This window comes from Lonchura striata, chromosome 4 (genome assembly GCF_046129695.1).
Source record: "Lonchura striata isolate bLonStr1 chromosome 4, bLonStr1.mat, whole genome shotgun sequence".
Classification (NCBI taxonomy): domain Eukaryota; kingdom Metazoa; phylum Chordata; class Aves; order Passeriformes; family Estrildidae; genus Lonchura; species Lonchura striata.
In genome coordinates, this window is record NC_134606.1 from 635,322 (window position 1) to 658,836 (window position 23,515).

General features: G+C 53.6%; 1 protein-coding gene across 1 annotated transcript in view; it reads right to left on the reverse strand.

Annotated features, from left to right (window-relative positions):
• The window catches only part of LOC110480054 (uncharacterized), a 43,714-nt gene that overhangs the window by 18,269 nt on the left and 1,930 nt on the right, over positions 1-23,515 (reverse strand). The window contains exons 2-8 of the mRNA XM_077782541.1: positions 17,536-17,701; positions 9,500-9,602; positions 6,587-8,525; positions 3,850-4,009; positions 2,812-3,236; positions 1,809-2,286; positions 405-535 (exon numbers count right to left, since the gene is read on the reverse strand). Coding sequence (XP_077638667.1) covers positions 405-535; positions 1,809-2,286; positions 2,812-3,236; positions 3,850-4,009; positions 6,587-8,525; positions 9,500-9,602; positions 17,536-17,701 — 3,402 coding nt within the window. The remainder of the gene's footprint in view (positions 1-404; positions 536-1,808; positions 2,287-2,811; positions 3,237-3,849; positions 4,010-6,586; positions 8,526-9,499; positions 9,603-17,535; positions 17,702-23,515) is intronic.

Genomic DNA, 23,515 nt, shown 5'->3' on the forward strand with positions numbered 1-23,515 from the left:
CTGCCCTCTGCCCCAGCACAGGAGGGCTCCAGCCCCCCTGCCCCAGGAGCCCCCAACCCAAAAATGCTGCCATTGCCCGGGGGTGCCCCATGCCACCCAGCTCCTGCCACCCGGGAGTTTCCCAGGCACCACCAGCTCCTCCACAAACGTTCTGTGGCAAGAATTCCTGCAGCCAACCCAGAACCAGGAGCTTTGGGCACCAATCCTCCCCCACCCCTCTGTCCCCCATGCCTTCCTCTGGCACATCTGAGTGCCACCCCCAGGGCCAACCCACCCCAACGTGCCTGGGAAAAGCACAGAAACCCCAAAGCCCCCGAGGGCAGGGGCAGCAGCATTCCCCCAGCTGAGCTGCTCTGTACCTTGGCCTGTGCAGGTTTCATTCCCCCAGCTGAGCTGCTCTGTACCTTGGCCTGTGCAGGTTTCCTGGCCTTTGGGAGCAGCTCTGCCTCGACTCCCTCCATCCTGGGCAGGGTCTCTTCATCCCAGTCTGGCCCACGCTCCTGGGACTGGCTGGCCAGCTTCAGCTTCACCCAGGCTGCCAAAAAAACAGACCAGCAGAGCTTTCCTTTCCCATTCTATCTACAAGAAGAGTCTTTAACTTCAAGGCAAGCTGTGCATGTCTGGTTAGCCCGGCTGAGAGAACAAAGAGCACACCAAATTCCAGAGCTCCTGCAATGACCAGGAATACAACAGCAAAGGGCTCCTTGAATGTCTCTTTGGAGAGATGGACCCAAGACTTTCCTGGTTCTGCCATCCTCACAGGCTCAGGCACAAGTCAGAGCTCACTCACACAATCCCTTCCCACATTCCTGACTTCCTAACTGTGTGGACAAAGTAATCCCTTACAGTGATGTCAAGAAAAGAAAGTTTTCAAACTGGAGAAGCCCAATTCTACCCAATTCTGTCACAGCACAGAGGATTCCCCAGGGTCCTGCTTCTTTCCCTGCCCTCAGAGCTCACACACTTCTCGTGGCAAACAGGAAAATGCCAAGAAAATCCAGGGGCACCTGAATTCCTGGAGCTGTCACCTCTGAAAGCGAGAGGCAGAGCCTGAACATTGCCAAAGAACACCCAGCCAAACCCGCCCCACAGGCACTGCACAGAGACCTGCTGGAAGTCAGAAGATCCCTGGGAAGTGCCCCTCACTGAAGCCCTCTCCATGAAAGCTTCTCATTACACTACATGAGAAATAACCAATATATAATCTCCTTCAGGCAGGGAGCAGCCTCATCCCATCACTCCGAGCAACCCCTGACACAAACCCGCCCCAGAACGTGCCAAAGCCAGCCCAGCATGTGCCAAAGGCAGCCCAGCACGTGCCAAAGCCAGCCCAAGACGTGCCAAAGCCACCCCAGCACGTGCCAAAGCCACCCCAGCACGTGCCAAACCCACCCCAGGATGTGCCAAAGGCAGCCCAGGCTGTGCCAAAGGCAGCTCAGCACGTGCCAAACCCACCCCAGGATGTGCCAAAGGCAGCCCAGCACGTGCCAAAGCCAGTCCAGGATGTGCCAAAGGCAGCCCAGGCCGTGCCAAAGGCAGCCCAGCACGTGCCAAACCCACCCCAGGATGTGCCAAAGGCAGCCCAGGACGTGCCAAACCCACCCCCGGATGTGCCAAAGGCAGCCCAGCACGTGCCAAACCCACCCCAGGATGTGCCAAAGGCAGCCCAGGACATGCCAAAGCCAGTCCAGGATGTGCCAAAGGCAGCCAAGGATGTGCCAAAGCCACCCCAGCACGTGCCAAAGCCACCCCAGCACGTGCCAAAGCCACCCCAGGCCATGCCACGGGCAGCTGAAGGGCTCTCTCACCTCGGATCTTGCTCTCGTGCTCCTCGGCACTCCTCAGGAGGCGGCTGGCAGGGATCCCGGGGGAGGTGGTGCCCAGGAGGCTGCGGACACGGGCTGCCAGGGAGTCACCACTGCTGCTGCTGCTGCCTGTCCGGCTCCTGGCACTGCCAGCCCCGGGCACACTGCTCTGGAACAGCCCTGGGGCACTGCCAGCCCCGGGCACGCTGCTCTGGAACGGCCCTGGGGCACTGCCAGCCCCGGGCACGCTGCTCTGGAACGGCCCTGGGGCACTGCCAGCCCCGGGCACGCTGCTCTGGAACAGCCCTGGGGCACTGCCCAGCTCCTGGGAGCGCCCAGGCCTCCCCAGCAGGCTCCTGATACGGGCGCTGAGGGAATCCCCACTGCTGCTGTCCTCGCTGCCCCGCGTCCCTGCTGCCCTCCCGGGCTGGCACAGGGAGCCCTGGGAGCCCCCCAGGCCGGCAGGGACGCTGCCCAGGGGCTGCAGGGCAGGAGGATGGCCTGGCCCTGGAGCTGTGCTGGCACTCAGGCGGCTGCTGGCACTGCTCTGTGCCAGCCCCACAGGGGCAGCCTGGCTCCTGCCCGTGGTCACACCGCTGCACCCCTCTGGCTCCGACCTGCCCGTGGATTTCCCCGTCCTTGGCTCCAAGGCCATTCCCTTCAGCCCCTCCCTGCGCTGGGAACTGACAGCCAGAGGCTCTCCCCATGGCAGCTGGCAGCTGGCAGGGGGCAGAGGATGCATCCCCAGCCCCTGTCCCTGCTCTCCGCTCTGGACCACGGCCTCATCCCACGACAGTCTCCTCTGCAGCTCAGGGATCCGGTCCTGGCCTAACCTGGCACCCTTGGGATCCTGCCCAGGCTCCCTGCAGGGGGCTGTGGGCCGAGCAGCACGGCTCCAGCTGGCAGCGAGACCCTCTGCCTGTGCCAGCAGCTCCTGCAGCTCCCGCAGCGCCCCGGGCCCCAGCAGGGAATGCCCTCCCTGCCCCTGGCTGCTCTCACTGCCCACACTGGAGCTCTGGGATGCTCTGTCCAAATCCGTGTCGTGCCCAGCCCCAGACAGCGTCCCCGCAGCCCATCCCTGCCCGCTGCTGCCCGAGCTCCGGGACTCGGGGTCAGCAGGGACACCCCCAGCCCGGGCAGCCCTGCCCGGGGAGCGGCCGGGCACGTCCTGCTCTGCCCCAGCAGCTCCCTGTGCACCCCGGGGTGGCCCGCCCGGGGCAGCCCCCGGCAGCTGGGCGCCTGGCACGGTGCCCTGGCCGGGTGGGCGCTCCCCGGGGAGCCTGGGGGAGCTGGGGCACGGCTCCCGGGGGGACGGCAGCTCCCGCTCCTGCCCCCAGCCAGCCTCGGAGCCCGCGGCCAGGGACACGCTCAGAGGGGACACGTCCGAGCCACGGCTTGCCTGGCACATCTCAAAGGCTGGCAGCAGTGCACCTGCAAGGGAACAGAGCACAGATCAGTGCCGGGGGCTCCAGAACGCAGCGCACAGCCCTGCCTGTGCCACAGCGCACACCGAGCGAGGACAGAGCGGGAAAGTATTTAAGGTGTGCTCTTAGCATGGCACCTGAACCAAGATCTCCATGAGAATTGCCTCCTGACAGAAATCTCAGGAGTACTTCAGATAGATATCAGACAAAATACAAACTTATCAGAGTTGTGTTATTTAACTAATTATAATTGTTATAGTATACATATACCAATTATAAGTAGTTACATAATAATATATAATGTATATTATTAATATTAGGTGTATTATAATATAATAATGTAATACAATATCTACTATAATAATAATAGACAATTAGAATTAGTTATTAATAATAATCTATCCCAATAATTATTATTTATTGACTAATTATAATTTTAATTGGCTATAAATACTTATAACTGTTAAAATTAATTATATAATAACATAAAACATATATTATTAATAATCTTGGTTATATAGTAATATAATGTAATAAAGGCTAATATCATACAACAATATACAACAATTAGGATTAGTTCCTAGCAATAAGCCAGCAGGGAAAGAAGCAAAGCCCCGTACCCTGAGCCCGCGGGGGAGCCTCGCTCAGGGTGCCCAGGGCGGGCTGCAGGCTCCTGGGCTGCCAGGGGGAGAACTCCAGCTCGCACAGGGACCCCCGCGGCACGAAGGGCGCCAGGATGGTGCCAGGGGACTGCTGGATGCCCAGGTTCCGCAGGTACACCTGGGGGAACAGCACACGGTGCCAACCGGGGCAGGACGCAGCAGAGCCCTGCCAGCCTCGCCACGGGCACGGCACTGCCAGCCAGGCTGCCCAGAGAGAGAGCCCAGCCCAGCTGCTGGGAACTCCTCTCCACCTCACACACACAAATACAAACACAATCAGAAACACAAACACACACACAGAAACACAAACACAAACTCAGGGAGAGAGCCCAGCCTCGCCGCTGGGAGCTCCTGTCCACCTCACACACACAAATACAAACACAATCAGAAATACAAACACAAATTCAGGGAGAGAGCCCAGCCTCGCCGCTGGGAGCTCCTTCCCACTTCACACACACACACAAACACACACACAAACACAATCAGAAATACAAACACACACACAGAAATACAAACACAAACTCACAAACTAACAAACACAAACAAACACAAACACAATCAGAAATACAAATGTCAACACACACAATCAGTAATACAAACACTAACTCTCACACACAAACTCACACACACTAAAACTCACACACAGACTCACACTAACTCACATACACACACTAACACACACTAACTCACACACACTAAAACACACTAAGACTCACACACACACTCACACACACTAACTCAAACTCACACACACAATCTCACACACTCCAACACAAACACACATCTGTGGGTTCAAAGCCTCCTCCCTCCCCAGACAGCTGCTGCTCAGGAAACACTGGCAGGCTCGGGAATTCCAGGCAGCAGCAGGGAAGCTCCTGATTTTTTAGGACAAGTGTGGCCAAACCTTCCAGGCAAATGGTTGGGAGCACTTTTGTCAGGGCTGGTTTACACGCAGATGTTATGTGCAGGGAAAAAATACAGACAAAATTTTCCTTGACTTCATCACCTGTAGGGCAAATTAATTTCAACTCATCCACTCTTATGTCCTCAACTAGCCAGGAAAATGAAATAAATTGATTACCTTACAGCTCCATTTCCTGTGATTTGATGACACACTTCCACATTAACAGCCAGGTGAGTGACCTAATCTCCTTTAGTTTCCACTAAAGGAGCAGCACTGCTCAGAACTAGGCTGGGAGTGTAATTATAGCCAGGAACAGAACTCATCTCTGTGGCTCATGAATGCCATTTCAAACACCCCCCTCCAATATTTATATTTGTTTCACCACGGGTTTGCAAAGACAACAGAGGGAAAAGAGCTTCCAGAGCACATTCCCAAAGAGCTGGTGATTATGGAGTCATCTTGTGAGAGGAGCAGCCTCTTACTCAGAGGACAGTAACATGTTTGTCATTACCATAAATCTGCATCTCATTTGCTCCAGCACTCCCAGCTATTCTGCCCCGAAGGTGCTGCAGTGCTCTCCCCTGGCTCCAGCCCAGCCAGGGGAACCTGGATCAGCCAGGCAGGACACAGAGCAGGGAAGGGAGGAAGAGCTCTGAAGGTCCTGCATGAGGAACACTTCAATAATTCAGAACTGGGGCCTCAGGAACAGGAACAAAGTGAAAAAGCAGAGTGAGAAAATCACAGGAAAATAAGAAATTTCATTTCCAAGGAGTAGTGTTGGGTTTGCTGCTCCTGCAGAGCTGGGGGGGAGCTCAGCTCTCCTCACTCAGCACCTGAACCTCATGTTTGGACAAGGAGAGATCTGAGAGAGCCACCAACTTCCCCTTCTCTCTCCTCCTGCTCCCCTGATGTCAGATTATGCCTTTTTCTGACCCAGAGATGGGATAAGTGAGAGGTGTTTTAAAACTGTCATTCCATTTCCAGTCTCATGTGAAGGGTGAGACAATACAGATGTTATAATTCACACCATCACAATCAGAAGTTGACTATTTCCTAATTACAATACACTAGAAGTGTTTTTTGGCCTATCAGCTTTAGCCACAGCATGATGTAAATGCCTTAAAGCCAATCACCTAAAATTACCTGTGGGTCCCACTACAATGCATCTTTCAAAGCTCTATTTCTCCGAAGTATCCAGGCTTATTTGCAAGGCCATCCTTTGAAATTAGTTTCTGGTTCCATTTATCTCTCAACAATGCCTGTCCCATTCCATGGCATTCTAAGTCAGCATTTCTTGTCTCAAGGTTTGCACTGGGTGACCCTTCTGCCAGGCTTTGAGAGTTCTCCACAAATCCATTTCCTACACCCTGACACTCAGCTACCCCTGGGAACGACAAGAGACCTTTCCCATATCCAACCCTGTCTTTGTCCATGTTAAATGTTACTAAAAGTTATTTTTCCACCTGTATTTAAGCTAAGCTGAACCAGTAGCATGGATGAAATTCACTGTAGCACAAGGCTGTGTAAAACCATTTGTTTTGGCTTGTAGTGATTAGATCCTCTCCTAAAAGAGCAGTGGGGCAAAATGGAAAAGTGAAAAACAAATTGAAAACTCTGAAAAAAAAAAAGGAAAACTCTAAAAAAGAAATGGAAAACTCTAAAAAAGAAATGGAAAACTCAAAAAAAAAAAAAGTGAAAAAAAAGAGAGATAACTCTGGGAAAAGAAATGGCTAATGCTGGGGAAAAAATGGCTAACTCTGGAACCAGAGCTTGAATTAGAACCAAACTTACCGGGATCCTTTCTTCAATATTGAACTCTTCTTTCTTGGGAGTCTTCAGTGCTGCTCCAGGGGGGATGGGGCTGCTCCCTCCTGCACTGGGGCAGGGTCCGGGCACCACCAGGGCCTCCTGAGGCTCCCCAGGACCATCAGGAAAACTCAAACTCTCCAAGGAAATGGCTCCAAAGATGTCCATGATATCGTCACCACTGGGCATGCTGAGGCTGAGGGACTCACTTCCCTTCTCCTCACACTCCTGGTGCTCCTCAGCCGGGGAGCTCCCGTCTTTTCTGAGGAGCTGAGCAGCACTGGACACGAACACAGCCGGGGCCGAGCTTCGCCTCGCGGCGCTCCGCACGCCTTCAGCTGGAGATCCAGGAGCCACCTCTCGAGTGGTGGAGCTGCCAGAGCCCCCCAGAGCCCCCCAGAGCTGCCCTGGGCTGGCTCCAGCCAGGGCTCTGCTGCTGCTGCTCACGGCGTTGTCAGACCGGGACCTGCTCAGGGCAGGGGCAGGCAGCGCCTCTGGGAGGGGGAAACGCAAACTTCCCAGAGACCCTGTGCCCCCGCAGGCAGGAGCAGCGCGGCCCTCGGCATCTCCAGGGCCTTTCTGCACTGGCAGCACACAGCTGGAAGCCCTGGGGCGGGCACTGGAGGCTTCCCTTGCAGGGGGAACCGCACCTGGGACACGCGAGCTGGTGGCATCGGGACCCTGCTGCGGCTGGCCCACGTCCCAGGCTCCCACCTTCTCCAGGAAGCCCAGCGAGGGCAGGGACTGCATCCTGCCAGGGCACGGGGATTCCAGCTCCAGGGACTCCAGACATGCACAGGTCTTGTCCACAGCACTCTGGGGAGGCTGCTGCTCCCCAGGGCATCCAGGGGCAGGGGACTCCCCTGGGGCTTCTTCATTGGAATGGGAAGGAGAGGCCTGAAGGTCCGTAGGGATCTCCACAACTCCAGCACGTCCTTCTGCCTTCCCAGCTTTCTTCAGGAACAGCCCTGGAGTGGACTGGAAGTTGGGATGAGCCAGGTGCAGGGAGAAGGAGCCCTCAGCTCCCAGACTGAAGGAAGGGGAGATCTCTGTGGCTCTGTGTCCCCTCTCTATGGAGCAGTCGGAGGCAGTCAGTTCATCCCTGCTCCCCACGGGCTCTGCCTGCCCTGGGGAGTGCCCAGGGCACGGGGCAGCCTCCTGGGGCTGGCTGGGTGGCACAGCAGGGACCAGCCCCTCTGTGCCCAGCCTCCCTGCTGGCTGCTGCTGCTGAAGGGCCAGGAGAGCTCCCTGGGAGCCCCCGAGCTGCTCCCCACGTTCCTCCTGCGCTCCTCTGCCTGCCCCAGCAGCTGCTGCACAAAGAACATCTCGAGCGGCCGAGTTTGTAGCACGGCCTTTCCTCAGGATGTCACAGAAATTGCTCGGCAAACCAAGCTCAGGCACCTTCTTTCCATTTTCCAGCTTCTCCAGGACTCCTGCTCCACTCCCAACCGCTTTCACCTTTTCCTGCTGCATCCCCCTTTCACTTTTCTCCGAGAATTTGGTCAGTGCCGTTGTATAGGAGGAGTTTCCTGAGGAGGAGGATTCCTCCTGCCCCGGGGACTGCTTGTTGCCCTCTGACAGCTCAGAGCCAGCAGCTGGGCCATCACTGTCCTGGGAGGAGCGAGCACAGCAGTGTCCATCCTCCCCAGCCGTGCCCCAGGGCTGCTCCAGCCCCTTCCCCAGCCCCTCCTCTGGAGCTGGGGGTGCTGGATCCCCCCTGCCCCGGGGCCCTGCTGCCTCCTGCTGGGACCCCCTGTCCCCTCTGTCCCCCCGGCTGCCCAGGGGCTCCGCAGGCAGGGCAGCAGCTCCAGGATCCGCCTGTCCCACGGGCTGGGAGTGCTGGCATGGACTGGGAAGGGCACTGCCGTGGACGTGGGGAGGCCCTGAATGCTCCAGGGATGCTCCAGAAACATCCGGGATTCCCCTGCAAGAAAAGTGAACTTCTGATCATTTATTTTATTTCAGCATCTCTGGTTTAAATCAGAAACAAAAGAACCCCAGTGACAACTGGGGGTTAGCAATATTCACACAAATACCCATAAATGCATCCCCTAAAGGGGCAAAACTCAAAGGAATGCAAAGAAACATCAAAAATCTCCTATAAAACAAAGGCTCAAAAATAATATAACAATTATAACAATTTTTACTTAGTATGGCAATATTTTTCAACCTGTTTAGGACTGAAACATGTTTTACTGACAGGCTGTAATTAGTTACATAAATAAATAAAATTAGCTAAGTAAAATATGCAACATGTACTTACACATATCACAGCTTGCCTTTGATTTTTTAATATAAATCACCTAATTCAGTTCATGATATCAATTATTTTTTTAAAGGACATAAAAGCAGCCAGGACTCAGATAAGCAACGAATTCCTATAAAATTCTAATTCTCATATTGGGGATTGCTTAATTAATAGTTCCTTTATATTAAACATACCATCAAATCCTAATAAATATTATTCCACGCAAGCAGAGCACCTCGAAATGAAGGTGACAAAGCCTTTTACTGAAACGGCTTTCTTTATGCATTTTAACCCCAAATTTGTACTGTAAATTACACACTGGCTCCAGCATAAACCACAACACTGTCCATGTATGTTTTCCTCCTGTAAATGCAGAAATCTGATCTTTGTCCCCAAAATTTCATGAAGTTTATTCCAGAGATGTTGAAGAGGGTGGAGTTCCTCATTTTCCCCGGATACCTCAGCAGACAAGCTCAGAAGAGCCTGGTCCTGCTTCTCCCTTGCTCAACCTCTTCTGAAGGCAAAATCCAGAGGTGCCTTCTCTCCACACAGCCCCAAACCCCCATTTCTGAGCCCAGGCCCTGCCTTTACCCATCACCCAGTGCAGAACCAGCCAGGGGAAAGGAACAGCCCCAGGAACCCCATCCCACCTCAGGGGAAGGAAATCCATCTGGGATCCCTGCAGGAACGTCTCAGCCAGGGCTGGGCTCAGCAGCAGGGGCAGGCAGGGGGAGAATCTGCTCTCCTGGATAGCTGTGAGAGAGAAAACACCAACAGGGCACTGAGAGCTGGCAGCAAGCCTCACAGCCCCAGAGATGCCCAAAGATCCCAGCCGCACATCCCCAAAGATCCCTAAAGATCCCAGCCCCACATTCCCAAAGACCCCAGCTACACATCCCCAAAGATTCTGGCCTCCCATCCCCAAAGATCCCCAAAGATCCCAGCCCCACATTCCCAAAGACCCCAGCTACACATCCCCAAAGATTCTGGCCTCCCATCCCCAAAGATCCCAGCCCACATCCCCAAAGATGCCCAAAGATCCCAGCCCCACATTGCCAAAGATCCCAGCCTCACAGCCGCAGAGATCCCCAAAGATCCCAGCCCCACATTCCCAAAAATCCCCAAAGATCCCGGCCTCACATCCCCAAAGATCCCAGCCCCACATTCCCAAAGACCCTGGTCTCACATCCCCAAAGATCCCAGCTGCACATCCCCAAAGATCCCAGCCCCACACCCCAAAGCCTCCAGCCGCAGGGAAGGGAAGGCAATCCCACCCCTGAGGCCTGGAGCCTCCTCCCTCCTGGATTAAATTCAGCTTTCTCAGCCCCTACCAAACCCAAGCACTCACCCCTGGCACTGCCATCCCAAACTCATCCCAGATTTCCTTCTGTGCCATCCCATCCCTGCTTGTTTCCAGGTGGGATGTCACAGGGATTTGAACCCATCACTTCTCACTGTACAACCCAAGATCCCACAGATTCCCTTCTCTGTTTTCCATAAACCCTGATCCCAGCAAAGGCTCTGTGCCATTGTTTTCCTGAGGGACTCAAGTTGAAGTAACAATCAAACCCAGCAGAGTGATGATTGCTGCAGCAATTCTAGTTTCTATCCTGCATTTCTTTGCTCTTTGGGGTACTTGGTGGTTTTTCCCAGCTCATTGCTTACAAAAACAAATGGAAATTGTTCATACCACGAGAATAAAACAACTCTAATATAGATAGAATTATCTGTGGGGTTTAGATACAACTGTACGTTTGGGGGGGTTTTCCTTTTAACTCTAAGCTGGTGTCTGAGAAGTGCAAATAACTACAGACATGTCTGAGGGGTGCAAAGCAATACTCCCAGTATTCAAAGCAAGCCTTGATTATTAAAGAGAAAGAGCTATCTGTGGTCACGAGAGTGACTTCCCAACCCAGAAATGCCATTTATTTAATTTAGGCTCATTAGTTTCCAACCACTCAGACATTGCACAGTCTGCAGCACTTAGAGGAGCACAGTCACATCAGAAAAATGAGCATTACACACAAAAATTCCAATTTTCATTCCATCAGCTCCAGCCCAAGGCATCTCTACCCACACTGCATCACCTGACCAGGGGCAGCCAACCACAAGGCAACCTTGCTTATTAATTTTTTTTTATTTAATACTTCCAATTAACATTTTTAATTACTTTAGAACACTAGGTACTGAGAGGATACTTGGCCAGATAGAATAACTGAATTTGCAATACCAAATATGATTAAAATGCTTTTTTTGGAAGCTTAGAGAAAGGAAATGAGCTTAAAAGATAGGTCTAAATAGCTATTCCTGAGCATTATGACAGCAGGAGGAATTCCAGAGGGCTCAACCCACACTGGGAAGCAGAGCTGGATGGCAAAATTCATCCTGACACACGTGGAAGTGGGAAAAGGAGAGGAGCAGCACAGAGGGGCAGAGCCAAGAAGGAAGCAGCAGGGTCAGGAAAACTCAACTGCAACTCAGCAGCTCCTCGGGGCCCTGTTCCACCAACAGAACACCCCAAAGTGGGATTAAAGGGGCAGCCCCGAGGGAACAGTGGGACTGGGGCAGTGATGGGATTGGGGCAGAGATGGGAACATGGGATTGGGGCAGTGATGGGATTGGGATTGGGGCAGAGATGGGAACATGGGATTGGGGCAGTGATGGGAAGAGTGGGATTGGGGCAATGATGGGAACATGGGATTGGGGCAGTGATGGGATTGGGGCAGTGATGGGATTGGGATTGGGGCAGTGATGGGAACATGGGATTGGGGCAGTGATGGGAAGAGTGGGATTGGGGCAGTGATGGGATTGGGGCAGTGATGGGATTGGGATTGGGGCAGTGATGGGAACATGGGATTGGGGCAGTGATGGGATTGGGATTGGGGCAGTGATGGGAACATGGGATTGGGGCAGAGATGGGAACATGGGATTGGGGCAGTGATGGGAAGAGTGGGATTGGGGCAGTGATGGGATTGGGATTGGGGCAGTGATGGGATTGGGATTGGGGCAGTGATGGGAACATGGGATTGGGGCAGTGATGGGAACATGGGATTGGGGCAGTGATGGGATTGGGATTGGGGCAGAGATGGGAACAGTGGGATTGGGGCAATGATGGGATTGGGGCAGTGATGGGAACATGGGATTGGGGCAGTGATGGGATTGGGATTGGGGCAGTGATGGGATTGGGATTGGGGCAGAGATGGGAACATGAGATTGGGGCAGTGATGGGAAGAGTGGGATTGGGGCAGTGATGGGAACATGGGATTGGGGCAGTGATGGGAACAGTGGGATTGGGGCAGTGATGGGAACACTGGGATTGGGGCAGTGATGGGAACAGTGGGATTGGGGCAGTGATGGGAACATGGGATTGGGGCAGTGATGGGATTGGGATTGGGGCAGTGATGGGAACATGGGATTGGGGCAGTGATGGGATTGGGATTGGGGCAGTGATGGGAACATGAGATTGGGGCAGTGATGGGAAGAGTGGGATTGGGGCAGTGATGGGAACAGTGGGATTGGGGCAGTGATGGGATTGGGATTGGGGCAGTGATTGGAACATGGGATTGGGGCAGTGATGGGAACATGGGATTGGGGCAGTGATGGGAACAGTGGGATTGGGGCAGTGATGGGATTGGGATTGGGGCAGTGATGGGTACATGGGATTGGGGCAGTGATGGGAACAGTGGGATTGGGGCAGTGATGGGATTGGGATTGGGGCAGTGATGGGAACATGGGATTGGGGCAGTGATGGGATTGGGATTGGGGCAGTGATGGGAACATGAGATTGGGGCAGTGATGGGAAGAGTGGGATTGGGGCAGTGATGGGAACAGTGGGATTGGGGCAGTGATGGGATTGGGATTGGGGCAGTGATTGGAACATGGGATTGGGGCAGTGATGGGAACATGGGATTGGGGCAGTGATGGGAACAGTGGGATTGGGGCAGTGATGGGATTGGGATTGGGGCAGTGATGGGTACATGGGATTGGGGCAGTGATGGGAACAGTGGGATTGGGGCAGTGATGGGATTGGGATTGGGGCAGTGATGGGAACATGGGATTGGGGCAGTGATGGGTACATGGGATTGGGGCAGTGATGGGTACATGGGATTGGGGCAGTGATGGGAACAGTGGGATTGGGGCAGTGATGAGATTGGGATTGGGGCAGTGATGGGATTGGGATTGGGGCAGTGATGGGTACATGGGATTGGGGCAGTGATGAGATTGGGATTGGGGCAGAGATGGGAACATGGGATTGGGGCAGTGATGGGATTGGGATTGGGGCAGAGATGGGTACATGGGATTGGGGCAGTGATGAGATTGGGATTGGGGCAGAGATGGGAACATGGGATTGGGGCAGTGATGGGATTGGGACAGAGAGGGGATTGGGATTGGGGCAGTGATGGGATTGGTGGGATTGGGGCAGAGATGGGACTGTGGCAGTGACAGGATTGGGGCACTGAGGGGACTGGGATTGGGGCAGAGAGGGAATTGGGACTGGGGCAGTGATGGGATTGGTGGGATTGGGGCAGAGATAGGACTGAGGCAGAGATGGGACTGGGGCAGAGACAGGATTTAATCACTCTGAACCCCAATTTAAAACCAGGAGCAGGAGGCTGAGCCAATTCCCTGTGATGTCCCTCACGCTCCCCTCAAACGCACAGAGAACAGAGGGGTTTGTCCAGGGCTGGCACTGGATTTTCCACTCCCAATTCCCAACAAGTGACTGGGAGCACACAGGATTTCCAGTGCCTTTGGCCCGCCCAGCACACATTCACTCCAGGAGTTTTTCACTGTTACACTCGGGAATACTGAGCAGATTCATCTGCATACAGAATTGCATTAAAGATGCAAACCAGTGTTTTTTAAGAAATATTAAGCAAGTTGGAATCTGAACTCTCTCAGCTGTGTTAGATGGAGTTTTCCCCCTCCCAAAAATTGTTTTCTATTTAAAATGGCATTAGTGAACAAATAATAATAATTGCAGCTATCAAATCAGACTTGTCAGCTCCCATCATGACACACTTCATGTGGCAGAACTGGCACCTTATTTTTAGTCATGCAAGAAAGGAGGAAAACAAGCTTTTCTGATTTCAGCTTAACTTCTCCACTTTGAATGAGAACGTATTTTTGAGCTAAACTGAAAAGCAGGAGTGATTAAAGAACAGGATTTTACACACACACACAAAAATAGGGTGTGCTTTGGAAATGAAGAAACAAAGAGGACTAAGGGAGGGAGCAGAAAATAATAGGGGAAAAAAGCTGTCAAAACCAGATGTTGCCAATCCTTTGTGTACAGAGATTAATGAAGTAGATGTGCATATACAGGCACATACACACACCCCATAAATCACAACATTTGGCTGATAAATGAGTGCTTTCAGCTCTATTATACCAACAAAAACCTAAGTGCCACTCGACATTTGTTTTAAGAAACTCAAACAGATGAAAAAGTGACTGAACACTCTCCATGAGCAGGAAACTCAGCCCAACCATTCCCAGCTCAAACCATTCACAGCTCAGCCATTCCCAGCCCAAACCATTCCCAGCTCAAACCATTCTCAGCCCAACCCATTCCCCCTCAGTCAGAGCAGCCTGAGGGGATGCAGGAGGAACCAGCAGGACAAGGAAAATCACTCGTTTCAAGATCAGACCTCACACACCAAACACCTGCAGAGCTGTGCCCTCACCCTGGGATCCCTCACCTGGTCCCACCCTGGGATCCCTCACCTGGTCCCTGGCTTCTCCCAGGAGTGCTCTGGTTTTGCCATGTGGCAGTTATCTGCTGGGGCTGACAGCTCCCACCTTTTCCCAGGAATTCCCCAGGGATCTGCTGGGGCTGACAGCTCCCACCTTCCCAGGGGATCCCCTCAGGACTCGGGTGGTGAGAGCTGGTTGGAAGCAGCAGATGATGACAGGGCCAGGAGAGAAGGGCGAATGAAAACTGGGGCAGGAAAAGGAAAGAAGAGGCAGAAAATTGAGATGTGCAGCAGCCACATTCTCCATGGGAATGCAGCCTTGCAGCTCGCTCCCTGCAAGGAGCTCAAGGAGATCAGTAAGGAGCATTTCACAGGGCTACAAACCTGATTTCATGGTTATATAACACAGAATTAGCTATTCTATGAACCCCAAACATAGCCCTCTCCCAGGCTTTCCCTCCTTCGCTTTCTTCACCTCTCACAGCACACAGACCTCCTGTTTGTCAGTGCCTGCCTTTCCTCTGGGGACAGAAATCCTGGGGCACACTTGGGGTGCTCAGGAGGGATCCTGGGGCACATTTGGGGTGCCCAGGAGGGACCCTGGGGCACATTTGGGGTGCCCAGGAGGGATCCTGGAGCACATCTGGGGTGCCCAGGACAGTTCCTGGAGCACATTTGGGGTGCCCAAAACGGTTCCTGGAGCACATCTGGGGTGCCCAGGAGGGCTCGGGTGGCTGTGCCCAGCCCGAGGCAGGCCTGGAGCAGCAGCCAGGGCTGGAAGCAGGCACTGACGTCGGTGCTGCTGTCCCCGAGCTCCTCGTGTCAGAACTGGGACTCTTCCTGCTGTCACTCTGAAGGCCAAAAGCCTCCTCAGAGGAGTTCAGCAGGCAGGCAAAGGCAGGCCTGTGACTTGTTCTGCCAGCCTGCTGACAAGTCTGAATGCCACAGTCAAGCTGCCATTTGGGGGATAAAAAAGGAAGGCAAAACAAAAACAAAGCTTCGGCTCTGTCAAGCTGTTCCACGGAGCAGCAGGAGCACTTCAGTACAACTGTCACTGTCACTCCTCCCCTCCTGACATGAAATCCAAGACACTTTTTGAGGAGGAGAAGAAGAAATAAGTGAGTATTGCAGCTATGGCTTCCTTCCCCCTCACCTCCCCTCCCGTATCTGGGAATTCAGAGCACACGCAAAGCCTGCAGCCCATCTCTAGAGAGCAGCAGATGAAACAGCACAGGAGAGGCTTCTCACAGCTTTTAGCACACCACAGAGCCTTCTGCTTGCTCCTTAATTCCAGCTGCACTGGAAACGTAAAGCTGGACAAATATCAAGAAGTTTTCCTTGATTAAATGGCTTCCAGTTGTGCAAATAACAACACTGGGGAAAGGGCTGTAAAACACCTGAAACACAGGAATGCTGCTCAGAGGATGGGCAGGAAAAGGCATGGCCAACCCTCCATGTCCTCCCACTTGCCAAGATCTGTCCTGAACCTCACTTTCCTACAAAAACAGGGATTTATTCACTATCCACCAGCTTCCTGTGATGCACACACAGCCTTTAACCACCATGCTGCCTGCAGATCCAACTCAGAGGCAGCCCAGGATGGTTTTCATTCCACGAAGGAGAAAAACCCTGCAAAACCACCTCCCAGGTAGCTGCAAATGCCCAGCAGGCAGCAGCTCACTGGTGCTGTGAATGAACTCAGCTACGAGCAGCCCGTGCTGTGTTCCCTCTCGCTGTCCCCTCCACTGCCTGCCCTGGCTGTGGAAAACAAACCTGGCAGGAGGTGCAAACAGGAGCCCTTTGATCCAGAAGTTACCAAAAGCCAACCTAATCTCTGCAGAAAATGTTACAGGAGACACCAGGGACAGCCCTCAGGTGACACCCACAGCAGCAGGGACTGAGCCTCAGAGGGTTTGGGTTGGACCAGAACCCACCCAAGGTGTTCCTTCTCCTCTTTGCAGGCTCCTTCAACAAGGACAGAGCAAAATCATCTCAAAAACTGAAGAAAATCACCAAGAGCTCTGCATTGAAAAAAGTAAAAGTCAAACTCATAAACCCCTCAGGAACTGCTAGGAGGAAATTCCCAAGGCAGTTTAACTCCATGCCCTTCAAGTGGAGTTTAACTCCCAAACAAAACCCCAAAAAGCAGCTGCACACAGGCAAGCTGGCACAGGGAATGGCAAATGGCACAGCTGAACCTGCACTTAGCTGTAAGCACGGGAGGTTTATGTAAAAATATCACAGTTATGTTTTCTGCCTCTCCATAGTTGTGTTTGTGAGGAAACACCACCAACTTCAGGCACACGTGGAAAGGTGAGTCACAGGAGGAATATCCTCCTGGGCAGGGGAACTGCTGGTCCTGCAGAGGGATCCGTGCAAAAAGAACCACACTGGGCTGAGAAACTGCATTTTCAGGTTGTGCTGGACCAGGATGCTCTGGCTCCACATGGAGATGAATGGAACCAAGGAAGCACAAAGGTGAAATTTGAAATGCTGGAGTTTCTCAAGCCTTCTTTGATTGACCTGCTGGGACGGGGTGTGAGAAGGAGCAGTGGGGCAGGGACCTTGGCTGGAGTGAGTGTTGGGACTGGAAATCTCAGCAGCAGCAGAAACTGCACCCAAAGCCAAGGGCAGCAATGAGGAATGGCTCAGGTGGAAGGGATTTTAAAGATGTTACAAAGATATGTCATTGCTCCCCCTGCCATGGACACCTTCCCCTGCCCAGCCTGGCCTTGGGCACTGCCAGGGGTGCAAGCTGCACTCAGGTTCACTCTGAATTCACAGGAAAACAAAACAAAGCTTAACCTGGCACAGAAGGAACCTGCTCATGGCAGAAGATCCAGGGAAGGCACTCAAACCCTGCCTGAGGGGGGCTTTGACACCAACATCACCCCAAGTCCCCTCGCAAAGCTCATTTCTCCCTGAAGTAAGGTCCAGGGCAGGCTGGGCCTGACTGCCCAGTGCAATCCTCAGCCTGTGGCTGCACATACCCAGGGGGGAGGCAGGGGCTGCAGCTCCAGAGGCCTCTGCTGAGGGCAGCAGCCCTTCCTCCAGCGTGGGCAGCTCCGACAGGGCCCTCCGGGCACAGCTCAGGCCCAGCTTGGTGTCCCAGGAGCAGCTGCTCCCCTGCTCTGCTGCCAGCCAGAACCATGGCTCCTGGGGGAGGAAAGAGAGCTCCATCAGCATCAGCACCATCATCATCATCATCAACCACGGCTCCTGGGGGAGGAAAGAGAGCTCCATCAGCATCAGCACCATCATCATCAACCATGGCTCCTGGGGGAGGAAAGAGAGCTCCATCAGCATCAGCACCATCATCATCATCATCAACCACGGCTCCTGGGGGAGGAAAGAGAGCTCCATCAGCATCAGCACCATCATCATCAACCATGGCTCCTGGGGGAGGAATGAGAGCTCCATCAGCACCATCATCATCATCATCAACCACGGCTCCTGGGGGAGGAAAGAGAGCTCCATCATCAGCATCAACCATGGCTCCCGGGGAAGGAAACACTGCTCCATCACCATCATCATCAACCATGGCTTTTGGGGGAGGAAACACTGCTCCATCACCATCATCACCATCATCACCTGTGAGACTGAGACAAGCAACCAGTGATTCTGAACAGGGTTTCCTACACAAACGCTCAGCCTGGAGTGTGAAAGGCCCAAGAGTCATTAATGACAGCAGGGAAGTCATTAATGAGTGCAGCAAAGTCGTTAATGACAGCAGGGAGGTGTCCCAGGAACTCTGGGAGCCCAGCAGTGCCCCTGCTCTGCCTTTGCAGGCACTGCCAGGGGCTGCAGCTCCTCTCCCCAGCAGAGCTCTGGCACAAGCAGGTGGAACTGCAGGAACTGCCCTGCAACAGCACTCACAGGAATGTCATTTCTATTTAAATGTATGGCAGAGCAAGCAGCAGGGCAAGACCCAGCCCTGCTGCCTGTGCTGAGCTGTCCTTCCTGAAAACACCCAGGGAACCTCCTGGGAACTGCACCAAGCCTGCACTGAGCTCCATCAGACTGGCCTTTAGGGTGTCCCAGCTATTCCCCTGGCTGTTCCCACCCTCTGCTCCAGCTTTTGTTACCTGTCCTGGTAAGAGTGAACCTGCAGGGCCTGTCCTTCCTCCAGGGCTCCTCCAGAGCCTCCAGCAGAGCTCATCCCCCCGGACATCCCCAGGCAGTCTCAGCGGAGCTCTCCCCAGCCCGGGCAGCTCCCCGGATAATCCAGCCAGGAATGATCCCTCCCTTGCAGGGCCTGCCAGGCAGCAGCTGCAGCAGGGCCATGCAACAGTAACATTTAACCGAGTAGGAAATCTATCTAGATTTAAGTGAAATGTGCTGCGTACTGGCTTAGTAACATGAGTGAAATATGCTGTTTACTCTGTTAACTGGACTGTACTTATAAAACTATCTTAGCTAAAGAAAAAAAAATGCAATCTCCACAGTGAAGAGATAAGAGGGGCCCCTTAAACTCTGAAACTATAAAAAAAAACCAAAGTTAAGTCTACAAAAAATTGACAAAAAATTAGAGAGTTCTCTGTACAAAGAGACAACTATAAATTATAATGTGAATTCAACAGAATAAATATACATAAACCTATTGTAAGATTCCATGTATACGTAAATTAGTACAAAATAATTAAAAAAATCAAGAATCCTCAAGGGGCAAGCATGCCCTTTGAAGAGAAATCCCTGCATGCACCCAGCGCTGTAATAAAAACATACCGTTCCCTACAAATCTTTAATAAAGTTGTAAAGTCTTCATTTTTCATCACAATTCAGCAGCAGCACACTCTGCTGCGTTATTCCAGCTTTCATCCCCGTTCCAGAGAGGAAATAAGCTGGGTGAGAAACTGCCCCCTGGCAGCACTGGGTGTACCAGGGCACACAACGAGGCAGCTGCAGGCAGGAGCAAAGATTTACTAAATGAGTGTAATCATCTCGGAGGGCTCCCACATACTTTAAATCAAATGAAGGAAATTTAACAACGTTTTTCTTCCTGAAATTCAATACATCGCTTCAGCTGCTAAATACATAAAGAGGGGTAAAGACAGAAATAAAGCTGAACAACTACAGCCACCCCCACAGCACCCAGTGCCATGAATTAGAGCTGGAAAAGCAGCTCTGAACCCAGGCTGCAGTTCAGGGACAGAAATATTAATGTTAGGGGTTTTCAACTACTGTCACAGCCAGGTTAGCTCTCCTTGCGTTATTCTGCCCCACAGACCACTGAAAACACCCCACAGCAGAACAAAGTCAAAACCCAGGGAGAGGAGGGAAGGAGATCTCCCCAGATAAGTGATGGCAACAACCTGATCTGCCAGGACATCAGAAACACACTGTGATTCCTGCCAACACCTGAGGGCAGCCCCAGTAACCCCACAGCCACCCCCTAGCACTCCCAGGGACTCAATCCCAGCCCCACTAACCCCACTGCCACCCTCCAGCACTCCCAGTCCCACTAACCCCACTGCCCCTAGCACCCCCAGCCCCACTAACCCCACTGCCACCCTCCAGCACCCCCAGCCCCACTAACCCCACTGCCCCTAGCACCCCCAGCCCCACTAACCCCACAGCCACCCCCCAGCACTCCCAGGGACTCAATCCCAGCCCCAGTAACCCCACTGCCACCCTCCAGCACTCCCAGTCCCACTAACCCCACTGCCACCCTCCAGCACCCCCAGCCCCAGTAACCCCACAGCCACACTCCAGCACTCCCAGGGACTGAGTCCAGCACTCCCTGGCTCCAGCCTGACAACCCTTTCTGGGAAGGAATCTTCCCCAATTTCCAACCTAAACCTGCCATGGCACCACCTGGGGCTGCTCCCTCCTGCCCTGGCGTTTGACACCCCAACAGGCTCTGCACTTGGGCATTGCTTCCTGCCCAAACTGAACTTAGATCTGGGCAAGCTGCTGTGCTGGGCCTCATCTCCTGTGGCCCCTGGGAAGCCCAGGGATTTCTGCACAAAAGCAGCTCAGAATTTGTCCGTCTGCTGGTGGTGCCATGGTGGCAGGAGGAGATGGATGGTTTGGGTCTGGAGAGCACCGCTGGCCCCCCAGTCATGGCTAGAGCGAGGTACAGCTTCAGCAGTTTTAGAAGCAGGGTTAATAACAGCACAAATCAGAGCTAAATGAAGCTAAAGGAACCTCTGCAGCCTGGCCTGGCTCTTGCCTGGCCCCAGGTGCAGTGAGAGGCCGGGGCCACTGGGAGTCAGCAGCCACTGCTGCAGGGCAGGGACAGGGACAAACAGGAACTCACCTGGCAACCAGGGAGCACCGGGAGCACCGGGGATCTGCCTGGAAACACCAGGGATTGCCTGGAGCACCTGGGGATCCAGCTGGGAGCACTGGGGATCTGCCTGGAAACACCAGGGATTGCCTGGAGCACCTGGGGATCCAGCTGGGAGCACCGGGGATCTGCCTGGAGCACCCGGGGATCTGCCTGGAGCACCCGGGGATCCAGCTGGGAGCACCGGGAATCCAGCTGGGAGCACCAGGGATCACTGGGAGCACCGGGGATCTGCCTGGAAACACCAGGGATTGCCTGGAGCACCTGGGGATCCAGCTGGGAGCACCGGGGATCTGCCTGGAGCACCGGGGATCTGCCTGGAGCACTGGGGATCTGCCTGGAAACACCAGGGATTGCCTGGAGCACCTGGGGATCCAGCTGGGAGCACCGGGGATCTGCCTGGAAACACCAGGGATTGCCTGGAGCACCAGGGATCCAGCTGGGAGCACCGGGGATCTGCCTGGAAACACCAGGGATTGCCTGGAGCACCTGGGGATCCAGCTGGGAGCACCGGGGATCCAGCTGGGAGCACCAGGGATCCAGCTGGGAGCACCGGGGATCTGCCTGGAAACACCAGGGATTGCCTGGAGCACCTGGGGATCCAGCTGGGAGCACCGGGGATCCAGCTGGGAGCACCAGGGATCTGCCTGGAGCACCGGGGATCTGCCTGGAGCACCAGGGATCCAGACATCTCCTGCCCTGCAGTGACCATAAACATCTCCCATTCATCACCACCTCCCAAAGAGCCCTGGGGACCTTTTGTGACACCAGCCATCCCAGCACCCCCAGACACACCGGTCCAGCCCTGTCCCTGGGCTCTGTCCCTGCCCAGCCCTGTCCCTGGGCTCTGTCCAGTTTATCCCAGCTCCCTCTCCTGAGCCTCCACCCCACCTCACCCCCAGACTCCTCTCCAGGTACACAGGGCAGGGAGGAACATTCCGAAGCACTGTGGGGTTACCCCCTTCTGTCCAGCTGAAGCTGCATCCCTCCCTCTGTTAATTCTGAGCTGCTTATTTTGGGTTTCGTGCAGCAGCTCAGTCAGAAGGGGCCCTGAAAGATCAGCTGGTTCAGCCTCCTGTGGGAAGGGAGCCCAGTTCCCAAAGAGAAGCACACAGCAGAGCCAACAGCAGCACCCACAGCTGAGAACCAAAGCCAGGAGCTTCCCTGCACCATCAGCCCCTTCCTGGCTCACTGCAAATCAAATTTAGAGTCACCCAGGGCAGCTCTGCCATCAGATTTCCATTCCTGTGCAAAGCCCCCTTAAGTGCCTGCTGCCCAAATCTCACCTCCAACACGAACACTTAACAGCATTTCTGAGTTATTTCATGGAGTGAGAAGCCACCACTCCTTCACACACTCAGCTCTGGACCACTGAAAAAGCACTGACTATCCCCTGGCCTTTCATTTGTGCTTTACTTAAATCATACTTACAAGAGCTGCATTTTGCATCTCACTGTCCTGGGATGTTTTTAGGAAAAATGCTCATTCCTATATATTTTCCACCACTGAAATAAAAGGTACCTCTGTCATCAGGTACCTTAGTTTGCTATCCCTACTTCAAAAATGAAAAAGCAGAAAGCAGAATTTCAAGGAATTATGGACATTCTGGCACTTAGCCATCAATTTGCAGCATTTAAGAATGAAAACCAGGAACCTGACCCTCATTTGTCACACTCAAGTTTAGCTAAATGTAGAATCAAAAACTTGTTAGGACAGGGCTTAAATCATCCTCAGCTTCAAAAATAAACTGAGAGAGGAAATGGCCAAAGCTGAAAAAGCTAGAAATGGTATAAGCCAGAAGCCTCAGTCTGTGGGTTACAGAATTCCTCCCCTGATGCCCAGAACACCTTTAAATTCCCATAAACTGGGACATCACTCCCAGCCTCTCCTCAGCGAGCAAAAACTTGAGGGAAGTGTTGAGAAGTTTTTTAAGCCAATTTGAATCCCAGTCCACCACAAATCTGTGCTGGCTTCTGTCACAACGTGTGACAAAACACCCCAGAGGCCAGGACAGGTGAGCAGGGCACAGCAGCACAGGTGACTCCTGATTGCTGCTGGGCTTGGTCCTCTGGACACCCCTGGGAAACTCCAGCCTGAAGCCCCCAGCAGAGGAGATTTTCTGAAACGAGCTGAAATCACGCCAGAGGGGAACAGAAGGGCACAGCAGAGGTGTCAGAGCAGCCACCTGGGCACCAGGGCTGCCCTGGCTGCACCTGCAGCCCCAGGGCAGCAGCAGCTGAGCTGGGCTCAGTCCAGCTGGGACTGCCAGGGCTCAGCTCGGGTTGTCAGAGCAGCACTCCCAGCCTGGGCAAAACAAACACACAGGGGACAACGGCCAGCAGGGAACAGCAGCGCCCAAACCAGCCCGAAGGAACTGGGCTGAGCAGGACCGAGTGACACAAGAACCAGGAGGGGAATTCACTGCTCTGGAACCCAGCTGGCTGGGAACTGCCCTGCAACAGCACTCACAGGAATGTCATTTCTATTTAAATGTATGGCAGAGCAAGCAGCAGGGCAAGATCCAGCCCTGCTGCCTGTGCTGAGCTGTCCTTCCTGAAAACACCCAGGGAACCTCCTGGGAACTGCACCAAGCCTGCACTGAGCTCCATCAGACTGGCCTTTAGGGTGTCCCAGCTATTCCCCTGGCTGTTCCCACCCTCTGCTCCAGCTTTTGTTACCTG